Below are 15,873 nucleotides of genomic sequence, written 5' to 3'. Positions count from 1 at the left end.
GATTAACCTAATGATTATGAGCCAGTTGCGCCTTTTACTCATGTAAATCAGCCCAAGGCCAGCCTTGACCTGTGCCAAACAAATGCATATGGCCTGCCTGACAAATAATGTCAAATTACTTTAAATGGAGCCATTGGACACTATACGATACAAATATCAAATCAAATATTGCACCATACAGGCAGAACAATCTATAGCGTGTCCATAAAACTGGGGTCCAGTCTATTCACTAGAGTCCCTAGAATACAAAACAGCCAATCCTCTCTTCAAGCCTCATCCTTCAAATAAACAGATGAGGTCCACCAAGGCCAGATGAGCAAGGCTTGGTAACAGCCAGTCTCGATTTTAGCATGTAAATCTTGGTGGGGCAATAAAAAAAAATGTGGGATGCATACCAGCAAAGCTACAACACAACACTTAACAATACATTAATTGCACTATAACGGTGACAAACGGTGCCCACAAACTGTTAGAGACTACAAAAAGCTGTCACAACACTTCACCACTGCTACACCTGGCTATCAGCGGAGCCTTGTCTGGCAGCAAAACTGTTAATTCAGCCTCATTTACTGCCTTTAAAAAAAACATAGCTGAAATTGCTGACTTGCTTAAACAAATGTGGTTTCTACTGACAATTGAGATGTACAAACTATGGCATAAGGTGAAGACAAGCGGATAAGAGGCAATCCGTAATATCGATTAAGACATTAATGAGTGAGCTAGGACGGACGTAGTCAATGTAACTATTTGTTCATCGCTTTGAAATGTACATCGCTTTGAAATGTACAGCGACAGAATTCAGAACATGGGCCGTTCTTACAGTGTTCTCCCTGTACACCAAGTCAGAACCATAGGATAAATAAAGGGGGCATATAAGCAGACAATGAAAGCTCTTACAATATTCAATGATTACATTTCTCAAAAACAGGTTATAGGCTACATATGCACCACCAAGTCAGAACAGTCGGCGAAACTAAGAGGTGAAAATAGACCAAATTATTAGGGTGAGGCACATGGGTTACACAACATACATTTAGTATTACTTCCTTGGCTACAGTATACATCTCTCCCTGGCATATTAGATCATTTATGCAGCAGCATACAATACATTTTTGGACTCACCTTGTTGTGCTGTGCTCACTTGAACAGGAAGGTGGCACGGCGGTCCTTCGTGGGCAAATTTTGTCATCAAACTTTGTAATCAAAGTCTGCCATTCTCTGGATTTATGGTGCTTTCAAGACAACTGGGAACTTGGGGGGGGGGAAAAATCAATCATGATGACGTCAGTGATCTTCAGGTCATTGCTCTAGAAAGAGGCCAGAGTTCACGATTTACAATTCAGAGTAGGATGAAAGTTAAAAATGTATATTCCCAGTCGTAGCTCATTTTTTCCCAAGTTCCCAGTTGTCTTGAACTCACTAAAGTCCGAGTTTTGCAGTTCCGAGTTAACAGTTGTTTTGAGCGCGGCACAAATCATGCTTCATTGACAGCATGGCCAACGTTGAATGTTTAGAATCTTAAATCATTCGACTTGGGACCATACAGCCACTCCACTGAATAGCAGGCTAATGATTGCTTGCAGTTAGCTACTGATTCCTTCCAAACCACTCTTTGTTGAATTTGCGATTTCCAACTTGATGTGTAATGTTTATGTCCAATGGACGATGAGCATCGATACGTTTTTTCTATAATTTCTCTTCATATGACAAGGATTAAAAAGGAGACAGAATGCAAAATTAACAAATATACAGAAAGATCAGTGCGAAGGCCAAATTACAGAGGAATAATCTTTTGAGGCTATTAAATCCTTTCAGTCTGGAAAAACCCCAGGGCTTGATGGCATACCGGTAGAGGTACAGTATATCACAAAAGTGAGTACACCCCTCACATTTTTGTAAATATTTGAGTATATCTTTTCATGGGACAACACTGAAGAAATGACACTTTGTTACAATGTACAGTAGTAAGTGTACAGCTTGTATAACAGTGTAAATTTGCTGTCCCGTAAAAATAACTCAACACAGCCATTAATGTCTAAACCGCTGGCAACAAAAGTGAGTACACCCCTAAGTGAAAATGTCCAAATTGGGCACAAAGTGTCAATATTGTGTGTGGCTACCATCATTTTCCAGCACTGCCTTAACCCTCTTGGGCATGGAGTTCACCAGAGCTTCACAGGTTGCCACTGGAGTCCTCTTCCACGACGACATAGCGGAGCTGGTGGATGTTAGAGACCTTGCACTCCTCCACCTTCCGTTTGAGGATGCCCCACAGATGCTCAATAGGGTTTAGGTCTGGAGACATGCTTGGCCAGTCCATCACCTTTACCCTCAGCTTCTTTAGCAAGGCAGTGGTCGTCTTGGAGGTGTATTTGGGGTCGTTATCATGTTGGAATACTGCCCTGTGGCCCAGTCTCCGAAGGGAGGGGACCATGCTCTGCTTCAGTATGTCACAGTAGATGTTGGCATTCATGGTTCCCTCAATGAACTGTAGCTCCCCAGTGCCGGCAGCACTCATGCAGCCCCAGACCATGACACTCCCACCACCATGCTTGACTGTAGGCAAGACACACTTGTCTTTGTACTCCTCACCTGGTTGCCGCCACACACGCTTCACTCCTTCTGAAACAAATAAGTTTATCTTGGTCTCATCAGACCACAGGACATGGTTCCAGTAATCCACGTCCTTAGTCTGCTTGTCTTCAGCAAACTGTTTGCGGGCTTTCTTGTGCATCATCTTTAGAAGAGGCTTCCTTCTGGGATGACAGCCATGCAGACCAATTTGATGCAGTGTACGGCGTATGGTCTGAGCACTGACAGGCTGACCCCCCACCCCTTCAACCTCTGCAGCAATGCTGGCAGCACTTATACGTCTATTTCCCAAAGACAACCTCTGGATATGACGCTGAGCACGTGCACTCAACTTCTTTGGTCGACCATGGCGAGGCCTGTTCTGAGTGGAACCTGTCCAGTTAAACCGCTGTATGGTCTTGGCCACCGTGCTGCAGCTCAGTTTCAGGGTCTTGGCAATCTTCTTATAGCCCAGGCCATCTTTATGTAGAGCAACAATTCTTTTTTTCAGATCCTCAGAGAGTTCTTTGCCATGAGGTGCCATGTTGAACTTCCAGTGACCAGTCAGTATGAGGGAGTGTGAGAGCGATGACACCAAATTTAACACACCTGCTCCCCATTCACACCTGAGACCTTGTAACACTAACAAGTCACATGACACCGGGGAGGGAAAATGGCTAATTGGGCCCAATTTGGACATTTTCACTTAGGGGTGTACTCACTTTTGTTGCCAGCGGTTTAGACATTAATGGCTGTGTGTTGAGTTATTTTGACGGGACAGCAAATTTACACTGTTATACAAGCTGTACACTTACTACTTTACATTGTAGCAAAGTGTCATTTCTTCAGTGTTGTCACATGAAAAGATATACTCAAATATTTACAAAAATGTGAGGGGTGTACTCACTTTTTTGATATACTAAAAGCTCCATTGTTAGATTGTTTTAACTACTCCTATAGAAATGGTGGTCTGTCAGGTACTCAGCAGGAAGGTCTGATTTCTCTATTATTTAAACAAGACCCAGATGGCAAATATAAAGACCCAGTCTATCTAAAAAAAAAAATGGAGGCCCCTTACACTTCAATGTTGTGATGCAAAAATACTAGCGAAATGCATAGCACTCAGAATTAAAAGGGTTTTACCAGGTATTGTTCATCCTGATTAGACAGGTTTTTTACATGGACGATACATTGGAGATAATATACGACAACTACTAGAAATAATAGATCATCATGAAACATCTAAGAAGCCAGGCCTGGTATTTATAGCTGATTTTGAAAAGGCATTTGACAAAGTAAGACTGGATTTTACTTTTAAATGCCTGGATTTTTTCAATTTTGGTGATTCTCTTATAAAATGGGTAAAAAATAATGTATAGCAACCCCAGGTGTAAAATAGTAAATAACGGCTACTTCTCAGAGAGTTTTGAATTGTCAAGAGGAGTTAAACAAGGGTGTCCGCTGTCACCATATCTATTCGTTATGGCCATCGAAATGCTAGCAATTAAAATCAGATCCAATAACAACATTAGAGGATTAGAAATCCAAGGCTTAAAAACAAAGGTGTCCATGTATGCCGATGACTCAAGTTTTATATTAAGTCCGCAAGCTAGATCCCTGCAATATCTCATTGAAGATCTAGATAACTTTTATGTACTCTTTGGATTAAAACCTAATTATGATAAGTGTACAATAATACGTATTGGATCTTTAAAAAATACAACTTTTACATTACCCTGCAGTTTACCTATAAAATGGGCTGATGGTGAAGTAGACATACTTGGTATTCATATCACAAAATATATAAATAAGCTCTCCACAATGAATTTCAATAGAAAAGTTGCAAAAATAGACAAGAACCTGCAACCATGGAGAGGTAAATACCTGTCTATTTATGGAAAAATTGCCCTGAATTACTCCTTAGTCATATCTCAGTTTACTCACTTACTTATGGCTCTGCCTACTCCTGATGATTCGTTTTTCAAATCATGTGAGCAAAAAATATTTTTCTTTATCGAGGACGCTAAACCAGACAAAATTAAGCATGCCTATCTATATAGTGAATATGAATTGGGTGGGTTGAGATTATTAAATATAAAAGCACTAAACCTCTCTCTAAAAGCTTCACTTATTCAAAAGTTTTACTTGAACCCTAAATGGTTCTCAAGTAGATTACTAAGAAAAGCTCATTCATTGTTTAAAAATTGCCTTTTTACCTTTGTGCAGATTGCCATATCTCATTTTCTATTAATTGAAAATGATACTTTTTTCAAAGTATCTCTCGTTTTCAAACAAGTATTGCAGAGCTGGCTACAATTTCAATTTCATCCCCCTGAAAAGACAGAACAAATATTATGGCTGAACTCAAATGTGCTGGTTGATAAAATACCTGTATTTATGGGAAAGATGTTTGAAAAGGGTATTTTGTTCTTAAATTATATTGTAAATTGGAATGGTAGAGTTATGTCCTTCATGGAGTTATCAGAATTGTACGGGAAGGTCTGCTCAATCCAAGAGTACAACCAATTGATTACAGCATTACCCCAAAAATGGAGGAGGCAGGTGGCAGCGGGAGGAGGTAGGGAACTGGTCTGTCTGCCCAATATAAAGGATCAAAACTGTCAGAGGAATAAAAATAGCATAAATAGGAAAGTATACCAGTTTCATTTGAGGTCCAGGATGTTGACAACTGTGCCATACAGATTGCAAAATAGTTGGGAAGAGATTTTTGATGTACCGATTCCATGGTACAGGGTGAATGAGTTTATATATAAAACAACGCAAGATTCAAGACTTCGTGCTTTTCAGCTTAAATTATTATATATAATTCTTGCCACCAACAAAATGTTGAATATTTGGGGCATAAAATCATCGAAGCTCTGCAGATTTTGTTGTGAGGATACAGAATCAATAGACCATTTATTTTGGTATTGTCCTCAGGTAGCCTGTTTCTGGTCTCAGGTTCAGGAATGTCTGAAAATGCATAGCATTGATCTAAAATTGACCCTAGAAATAGTACAGTTAGGAGATCTGGAGAGACCGGGTCAGTCAATTACTAATATACCAATAATCTTAGTAAAAGTATTTATCTTCAACTCGCAATCTGAGGATTCTATTAGATTAGATAGATTAAAATTGTACGTTAAACATCACAGCATAGTTGAAAGATATATGTTGCGTAGAAATCCGAAGAGGGTGGCCAGCAGAGATAGGTGGGATGGGCTGAGGGAAGCTGAGGGTCGGGATCTGTCAACGTGCCCTTGAGCAGGACATTGACCCTGGATGCTTCTGTGTGTCGATCTGAATGGGAGTCTGTTGGATGACTGGTATGGTGTAGTTGTTGAGCGGCTTCACTGCAAGTATATTGCATATTTCGGATATTCAATAATAAAAAATTAAAAAAGGATTTGCCAGTACATTGTTGACTTGATTCATGATGATCAGTCCAATCAAAGCTACTGTAGATATAACGTGATTTGACATCATTTTATCTGTGGCCAATGACCTTGAGCCTTCTTGGATGGGCACTTCTAATGTAAGTCTATGGCAGCACCCAAAGGCCTTGAATTTTCGAGCTCTACCCTTAGACTTGGCAGTGACGTAGTGTCCCCATGAGTGACAGAACACTGAGCCAATCACGGCGCAACACTCCGAATTTTCTGCTGGCTTGCCCCACCACCACACTGAAACACCTGCATTTTGGAGCTCCCTTACTCGAGAAAACAAAAAAGAGTCCATGTTTGTATGCGGCTTTATTACCTCAATTCTATATATATTTTTACATTGTTTGCAAACTGATATGTGACCGGTATTAATGCCAAAATAACATGCAAAACAGGCAAGCCCCCCCTTTTTTTCACTCTAAAGCTATGAGATCAGTGTACTCATGTTGGTTGAGTCTAAATCACAGATCTACACTTTTGTACTGGCACTTTAACTCTCTGCTGACTGACTAATTCATGTCCAAATAACAAAACAATGAATGAACAAATTTAGCTTAGTCTTTGTTTGACACCAGTGTGAAATAAAACACCATTCCATACCAGACTTGTACTCTTGGCTTGCACTATAATTTAGGCGCAGAATTCCTACTAGTATAAGCAGGTGATTTGGTAAGATGCTAACTCCTTCAAATAAACAATAGAAACAATGTGACCAGTAGATGGGGTGTTAACTGACTGGCATACCTGTAAATGACCTACATTCCCCTAATGATGATGAGCAGGCTGCAGACTTTACATTTAAATCAGCCTAAGGCCAGCCTTATGTGTCAAAACATGCATCAGGTCAAGCGTTCTTTTTTTTTTTTTGAGGCAGTACCCAAGTACGCTGATGCTGCTATAGGTTAGTATAACCGCAATTATGCCTATAGCCTATCAACAGTTATCACGGAGGTTAAGGGATGTAGTGAATAGACTGGACCCTGCTTTTATGGACATTGCTTTTCCTGTACAGTGCAATTTGTTTGTGAAATACAACAGAAATACATTAATACTTTTCTTAAACTACATTTCAAAATTGCACCCTTAAACAATAGCACCAGTAAATTAACAAGAATCATACCATCAAAATAATGATTTATTTTTCTATATTGTCATTGTACATTTTTTACCAGTAGGCTATTATGTTCTTTACATTAATTTACTTAAGCTCCAACCATTTTTCAATGTGCTCGACCTTATAGGATTTAAAAAATCTTAATTAAAGTAGTAATTATCTTTAGTTAAGATTATCCCCTATGTAGTAAACCATTTTTATGCACTATGCACTATGCATTGGTGACACTCAGCAGAGTCTTGAATAAAATGAAAAAAGTACTTCCGGGTCACAGAAATTCGGAAAATTGTAAAATAAAAGTCCCCCACGTAATAGTAGAAGTGTAATTACCCTTTATTTATTCATGATATATGAAACATGACTGTCTAAACATTAATGATTCATATTTTTTCATATTTAAGTGACATTTGCATTAAATGTGGGTTTCAAAATACGTTCCAAGGTCAAATAAATGCCTCCGATACAATACATTGTATATTGTAAAATACATATTGGCTTATAGAGAGAACTATTCGAGGTGCCGATGTAAAAGAGGGTTGGGATTACTCAGTAGGGTCTGTAGAATATATACACAGTGTTATTTAATGGGGGACTCTGGTCTAAATACTCAACACTTTCTACTCCACCCACTCCATAGCTCCCAATGCAATACACTGTAGGCCTATAAATTACATTAGTATGCCCAACGCCACTTTTACATTGGCACATATAATCCTTTTTTCTCTATAAGCCAATATGTAATTTATATTGTATATTATACAGTGTATTGCATTGGGGGCTATGGAGTGGCTGGAGTCGAAAGTGTTGAGTATTTAGACCAGAGACCTCCATTAAATAGCACCATATATACACTGAGTGTACATGACATGACTGAGTGTATATGACATAGAATGACCAGGTGAATCCAGGTGAAAGCTATGATCCCTTGCTCATGTCACTTCTTAAATCCACTTCAATCAGTGTAGATTAATGAAGGGGAGGAGACAGGTAAAAAAATATATATTTAAGCTTTGAGAAAATTTAGACATGGATTGTGTATGTGTGCCATTCAGAGGGTGAATGGGCAAGACAAAATATTTAAGTTCCTTTGAACTGGGTATGGTAGTAGGTGCCAGTTTCCCATGTATATCAAGAATAGCGCACCACCCAAAGGACATTCAGCCAACTTAACACAACTGTTAGAAGCATTGGAGTCAACAAAGGCCAGCATCCCTGTGGAACACTTTTGACACCTTGTAGATTCCATTGAGACTGTTCTGAAGGCAAAAGGGGGAGGGTGCAACTCAACATTAGGAAGGTGTTCTTAATGTTTTGTACACTCATTGTAGATTCTAAAGACCCTACTCTGTACTGGTGGTCATTTCCAGTGGTGGAAAAATTACAGTAAATTACCTAAAATAATTGCTGAGACGGTTGGCTTAGATCAAAGGAAGCCAAGGAAACTAAGGCCAATTTTAATTAAGCAATAATGCCCGAGGAGTGTGGTATATGGTCAATATACCACGACTAATTCTGCGTTCATAACTAAGTGGGAGGTGGGAATTTACCAGTTGTGAAGTCATAAATACCAGTTGGATGCGTTCACGTGCTTTGTACTCGTTGAGAAACGCAGATTGGCTAATGGCCAACAAGCTGCGTCAACTATAAAGTACATCTATCATGCTTGTAAACAAATTATAGTGTTGAAAACCCATATTAATAGATTGCTTTTATAAATAATGTTTTGCTGTTGCATTTGCCAGCCCAGAATGCTATTATCGAGGTAATTTCCCTAGTAGGTGATGTCAGAGCTCAGCATGTGGAAGAAGTGGGATCTCATGATGATAGACTAGTAATTACCAGTAGTTACCAGCTCAAATTGATTTTTTCCAGTCGTATGTGGTAAATCCCCACTTGGTTACTAATGCAATGTAAGGGCTGTTCTTAAGCACGACACAATGTGGAGTGCCGTGGTATATTGGCCATATACCACAATCCTCCAAGGTGTTTTATTGCTATTATAAACTGGTTACCAACGTAATTAGAGCAGTAAAAATAAATGTTTTGACATAACCGTGGTATATGGTCTGATATACCACGACTGTCAGCTAATCAGCATTCAGGGCTCGAACCACCCAGTTTATAATACTATATAACAACCAAGTATGTAAAAAGTCAACATACACTATATATATACAAAGGTGTATGGACACTCCTTCAAATTATCGTCTATTTCAGCCACACCCGTTGCTGACAGGTGTATAAAATCGAGCACACAGCCATGCGATCTCCGTAGGCAAACATTGGCAGTAGAATGGCCTTACTGAAGAGCTCAGTGACTTTCAACGAGGCACCGTCATAGGATGCCACCTTTCCAACAAGTCAGTTCAACAAATATCTGCCCTGCTAAAGTTGCCCCGGTCAACTCTAAGTGTGAAGTGGAGACGTCTAGGAGCAACAACGGCTCAGCCGCGAAGTGGTAGGCCACACAAGCTCACAGAACGGGACCGCTGAGTGCCGAAGCGCGTAAAAATCGCCTGTCCTCAGTTGCAACACTCACTACCGAGTTCCAAACTGCCTCTGGAAGGCCCTTTCCTGTTTCAGCATGACAATGCCCCCGTGGACAAAGCGAGGTCCACACAGAAATGGTTTGTCGAAGAACTTGACTGACCTGCATAGAGCCCTGACCTCAACCATATCAAACACCTTTGGGATGAATTGGAACGCCGACTGCGAGTCAGCCCTAATCGCCCAACATCAGTGCTCGACCTCACAAATGCTCTTGTGGCTGAATGGAAGCAAGACCCTGCAGCAATGTTCCAACATCTAGTGGAAAGCCTTCCCAGAAGAGTGGAGGCTGTTATAGCAGCAAAGGGGGTATCAACTCCATATTAATGCCCATGATTTTGGAATGAGATGTTGGGACGAGCAGGTGTCCACATACTTTTGGTCATGTAGTGTATCAAAAGGACAACATGGTTCAAAATGTATTAACAGATTTGATCACATTGTTTCAGTACATAAAGGAACAGGTACCACCTGATTATGCCCAATAACATTAGGGGGTGTTATAAATATATTATTAAAAAGAGGGTATAGAATATAGACAAAACCAAATTCAGAGGGGAGATATAGTTACACTTCAATAAAATGACTATGTTTTGGCTATGCCTGCACACCAAACAACAAGTCTGTATCATCAGAGATGGTGAGCATACTCAAATGCTCAACTGAGACACTTCACATGATAATTATAATTCAGTATGTCAGCTAAAGAATAGTTCCCAGATATCCTGTGTACATCTCAAGCCACACTCCTACGATTTCTCCCCTTTGTGGACACTCCTATGTCTGATCAGGTTAGTCAGGAAGGAGAAGCTCTTGTAACATAGTTTGCACTTGAAGGGCCTTTCATTTGTGTGAACTGTCTGGTGCCTCTTCACATAGTTTGCCTCAGCAAAGCGCTTTCCACACGTGGGGCAGGCGTACGGCTTGTCGGCGTCCGACCTAATGCTCGGCCTCCCATGTTGTGACTCAATGACACCAGAGGAGGTAGAAGCAGGAGCCACCACCCTCAGGTGGTTAGTCTTTGAGCTCACTCCTTGACCTCTAGCCATTGTTTGGGTGTTGTTGGGATTGTGTGCTGTGTTATAGGCTAGGTAACTCTCGTGGTGAACGCCAATCCTGACCCGGTCTGTATTCGTGGGGTAACCATGAGGTAACTGAGGAAGGCTAGACCCAGGCCCAGGCTGTCTATGAACCCAGTCACCAGGCATTAGGCGAGATCCTGAAGGAGAAGACAGATTTGCTGATAGACTCCCACCAGGGGGGTCTCCCACCACTCTCTGTGAAGGCTGAAGCCCAGGGTGACCTGCTCTGTTCATCATGGATACTGTGGTGTTTGTATCATAGGAACAGGAGGGTCTGTCTCTATCAGCCCCAGGCCCTGCTTCATCCCTGCACTGAGACTGTGAAGAGAAGGGTCTGTGCTGCAGACTGGATCCCTGACTGGAGCCTCTGTCTCTCTGATGACCACCAGGACTGTTGTTCAGTCCACCTGTCCACTGGTTGTGTTCTGTGTGGTGGTGGAGTCTCTGTCCCTCGTGGTTGGGTCTTGGTTCCGACTCGGGAAGGAAGAGCGACGGCTCCTGATCCAGGGTTCTGATCCGGGGCCAGGGTTTGTGACCAGCCGATTCAGAGGTCCAGTCTCTCCCTCTAGCAACACCGGATATCAGCAGGTCTTCATGGACTGCAGACTGTAAACACACATTGAACAGAAAAGCATAAAGCTTTATATAAGAAACTCTTTGCTGTACAGAAACATGATATTATAAAATGTTAACCACAGTCAAGCCCATCTCTACCACTGTGATTCAAGTACCTAACAATATGGATCCATTGGAGTGTATTATAAAAACCTTTCCATGTATTGATTCAATAATTAAATATGTTTTGACTGAGAAGGGAAGTCCATGCAATGATACAAAAATAACAAGGGGGTCAGCACAGTCATTTTTGTATTTCATTTCAATAAAATGGTTATACACTCACATAACCTGAAGTAAAGTACTTTTATTGCACAAAACAATATGTGACAAGTACAATAACTTTTCTCACTATGGTAACACTTGACCCTTTCTGTAAATCTGGTACCCCCGATATGATAAAATGTATTTTAGAATACTTTGGGAAAGGTTCAACATTACACACAGCTTCACTAGTTTATGTGAAGTAAACATGAATTAAGGCACTATCATTTCCTCATTATAAAACACCAGCATCAAACTACAAGACATAGTTGTCACTTTTCATCAGTGAAGCATTTTTACAGACACCATCACACCAACCATCACCATATCATCTACTCTGCCTCATCATACTAATTCCCTCCTCAGTTCACCTCATCCAGTTCCCTAGAACATTCAAAACCAACAGAATTAACATCAAACTAACTAATACTACATTACATGTCACTACACATGGGCCCTGTGAATTTGCTGCTGGTGTATCCTGAGGTAGCTCCTCTCTGAGAATCTCTTCTTGCAGTGCGAACAGGCGTACAGGCTCTCTCCCGTGTGGACCTTCAGGTGTATCTTCAGCAGGTCTTGGCGTGAGAACCTCTTCTCGCACTGGGGGCAGCTGTAGGGTTTCTCCCCTGTGTGGACCCTCTTGTGCCTCTTCAGGTGGTGCTGGTGGGAGAACCTCTTCTCACACTGGTGGCAGCCGAAAGGTTTCTCCCCTGTGTGCATCCTCTGGTGGCTCTCCACCTGTTTGGGGTATTTGAAGGCTTTCCCACAGAATGAACACGGGAAGCGCTTCTCTTTGCCACCGGATCTACTGATAGCGTCACTACTACTGTCATTTGTCAATGGGCTTGTGTAGCCATTTAGTGTTGAGGCACTGGCATAGTGTGAGGTCTTGTTTAACATTAGGATGGTGTGAGGAGGATGAAGGCCAGGGAGTGTTTGTGTTGTCGCAGGGTCCATGTTCCAGTTGATAGATCCTATAGAAGGCAGGCTGAAGGCAGCACCTGTTAGGGGGGTAACCTGAGGCACCATCAGTCTCTCTGAATCACAACTATAGGAGCAGGACGGAGCATCGCTAGCCGAGTCTGTGTCTGTTCTCTTCAGCCGCATACGGACACCTCCGTGTCCCCGTGGACCAAATCTACACCTTGCCCTGGTCACAGCCAGCCTGTTGTCATGGAGACTAAGTTCAGTTGTTGTTTTGTGTTCGACTGTTTGTTTCTGTTTGTGGTTAACAGTGTTGTTCCCCAGCCCAGAGTTGAGGACGATGTCCCATCCACTGACCTCCACTATGTCACCTCTGGTCCTGGCCTGCTCAGTGATGTTGTCCCTTAGGCCCTTGGCTGCACCGGTCTGGGTCTGGGAATCCAAGATGTTCACCCAGTCTCCTCTGTTAGCCTCCAACCAACCACCTGTAGGAAGAGGTTACAAAATAGACTTTACAAACATCAAAACTCTACCTATGGATTTTTGTCAATTACCTGGTGAAGTTCATACATTATAATGTGTTTTTGTATGTAAACATAAGTTGTATTGATTTCATTTTGTGAATGAAGAAATAATAATAGCCAGGTGCATCACTATTCCCATTGAAGATATATTACTGTATGTAGGCTATATGTATTTCTCCCTTACCTTGCTCCCCCATCTTTAGTCCACTCAGCAGGTCAATGCTCTCTGGTTCATCCTCTATCATCTCCTCTTTGACTATCAGCAGATCAGGCTTCCCATCCTCCATGTCTACTGACTGTAAGAGATACAGAGTGAGAGGATGTTGGATCAAGAAATCTGATATGAGCACCCTGCTATGGAGCATCTTCTGATTGGGCAATGAGGGATTGCTTTGAGTACTATGCAAACATGTTAGTTGCTTTTACACTATGCAAACGTGCTGATCGAATATCTTTCCATATAATCTTATTCATTATGATTTAAACAGCAAAACTGATCCTAGATCAGCACCTCTACTCCGAGAGGCTTTGTGGATACAGGCCCTGAACTAAAACCATTCAGACAGTAGTTCACAGTGGGCTCACCTCAGTGAGACTGTGTGTGGTCCTGTGCTGCTCAGCTGGTTCCTCTGTGGGTTCAGAAGGAGGTGTAGTCTGGTTGTCCTCCATGACCATGGTCCCCTCAGGGTTCCCCAGACCCTCCTCATACCCCTCCTCCTTCACCAGCAGCACCTCTGGACCCTCCTCCTCCTGGAAGAGACAGGTGATACAGATTACACAGACATACACTCTCTCTGGTACGCACACACACACACACACACATAATAAACACAATTTCAACATTGAGTGTTTACCCATCCCCACTGTTTGAGTCCTATAATGTAGTTACAGAATGACTTCAACGTTGTTAAAACCCATCATAATGGGCATACATATGTTGTAGTTAAAATGTGTCCGTTAAGAAAAGTCATCATCAGTCAAACCTGACTAAACTATTTTGTCGTGTACAGTAGGTGTTTGTTAGTGTGTGGGTATGTGTAGGTATATTTAGTAAGTGTATATTGGTTATAAAGCGCTGTTTGGTGTATGCAGAATAGGGTGAGATCAGATGTGATGTATACTAAAGAGAGTCTCAATGAAAGTCTTAGAATGAAAAGTCCCATTTTGTGTTTATTAAACATAAACAAGTGTTAAATACACCATATGAAAATCACACATACACGTCTCAACAATAAATCTGCATGAACTTGATAAACTGCATACATTTTCTCATTAAAAGTGTCTTGGGAAAAAAAAGAAAGTAGTTGAACGGAAGTAATGAAACAGGCATTTGTGAACATCATATAGGCAGTACAGTACAAACACATTATGTAAGAGACAAAAATATAAAACGCACCATGCAACTATTTCAACAATTTCACTGAGTTACAGTTCATATAAGGAAATCAGTCAATTGAAATAAATGTATTAGGCCCTAATCTATGGATTTCAAATGAATGGGCAGGGTTGCAGCCCACTGGGGAGCCAGGCCCAGCCAATCAGAATGAGTTTTACCCCACGAAAGGGCTTTATTACAGACACAAATACTCAATTTCATCAGATGTCCGGATGGCTGGTCTCAGACGATCCCGTAGGAGAATTAGCCGGATGTGGAGGTCTTGGCCTGGCGTGGTTACACATGGTCTGCGGTTGTGAGGTCAGTTGTACTGCCAAACTCTCTAAAACAACGTTCGAGACAGCTTATGGTAGAGAAATGAACATTCAATTCTCTGGCAACAGCTCGGGTGGACATTCCTGCAGGCAGCATGCCAATTGCACGCTACCTCAACTTGGGACGTCTGTGGCATTGTGTTGCGTGACAAAACTGCACATTTTAGAGTGGCCTTTTATTGTCTCCAGCACAAGGTGCACATGTGTAATTATCAAGATGTTTAATCAGCTTCTTGATATGCCATTCCTGTCAAGTGGATGGATTATCTTGGCAAAGGAGAAATGCTCACTAACAGGGATGTAAACAAATGTGTGCACAAAATTTCAGCTCATGAAACATGGGACCAACACTTTATACGTTGGGTTTATATTTTTGTTCAGTATATATGCCTTATATCACACAATGTCTGGATGCAATATTCTACCCAGGAATATCCAACACTGAAATCTGTTACTCTCATTATTCCAAATGCATCTGTGGATATTTTCTGCTGACAACAATGACAATTAATCTCTGTCTTTATTGCAGGGTTTGAACTAAATGTCAAAAGCTATTGAGTGGAATGGTTACTTTCCATTTTATGAAGTGGAAAGGTTTTTCTGCTGGTGTATCCTGAGGAAGCTCCTCTCTTAGAACCTCTTTCCGCAATGAGTACAGGCAAACAGCCTCTCTCACGTGTGGACCTTTAGGTGCATCTTCAGCTGGTGTTGGCGGGAGAACCTCTTCTCACACTGGGGGCAGCTGTAGGATTTCTCCCCTGTGTGGACCCTCTGGTGCCTCTTCAGGTTGCCAGCCTGGGCAAAGCGCATATGACAGTGGTTACAGCTGAATAATTTCTCCCCTGTGTGGACCCTCTGGTGCCTCTTCAGGCTGCCAGCCTCAGCGAAGCGCATGTGACACTGGGTACAGCTGAAGGGCTTCTCTCCTGTGTGAACCCTCTGGTGGATCTTTAGGTTGCCAGCCTGGGCAAAGCGCATGTGACACTGGGTACAGCTGAATGGTTTCTTCCCTGTGTGAACCCTCTGGTGAATCTCCACCTTCTGGGGGCAATTGAAGCCTTTGTTACAGAACATGCAGA

The 15,873-nt window shown here is 41.7% G+C and overlaps 1 protein-coding gene across 4 annotated transcripts in view; it reads right to left on the bottom strand.

The window, feature by feature from the left end:
• Window positions 1–9,992: 9,992 nt before the first annotated feature.
• LOC120052914 overlaps window positions 9,993–15,873 on the bottom strand; it is a 36,037-nt gene continuing 30,156 nt past the window's right edge. For 2 of the 4 annotated variants that reach the window (XM_039000140.1, XM_039000144.1), the window contains 2 exons: window positions 12,918–13,045; window positions 9,993–11,363 (listed from right to left, as the gene is read on the bottom strand). In XM_039000140.1, the coding sequence (XP_038856068.1) occupies window positions 10,425–11,363; window positions 12,918–13,045 (1,067 nt within the window). In that variant the 3' untranslated portion in view covers window positions 9,993–10,424. Of the gene's footprint in view, window positions 11,364–11,682; window positions 13,046–13,268; window positions 13,381–13,669; window positions 13,835–15,873 lie in introns of those variants that run through there. The other 2 variants (XM_039000143.1, XM_039000142.1) reach the window with 2 other exon arrangements.

This window comes from Salvelinus namaycush, chromosome 8, assembly GCF_016432855.1.
Source record: "Salvelinus namaycush isolate Seneca chromosome 8, SaNama_1.0, whole genome shotgun sequence".
Taxonomy (NCBI): Eukaryota; Metazoa; Chordata; class Actinopteri; order Salmoniformes; family Salmonidae; genus Salvelinus; species Salvelinus namaycush.
This window is presented reverse-complemented; position numbering and strand designations above follow the sequence as displayed.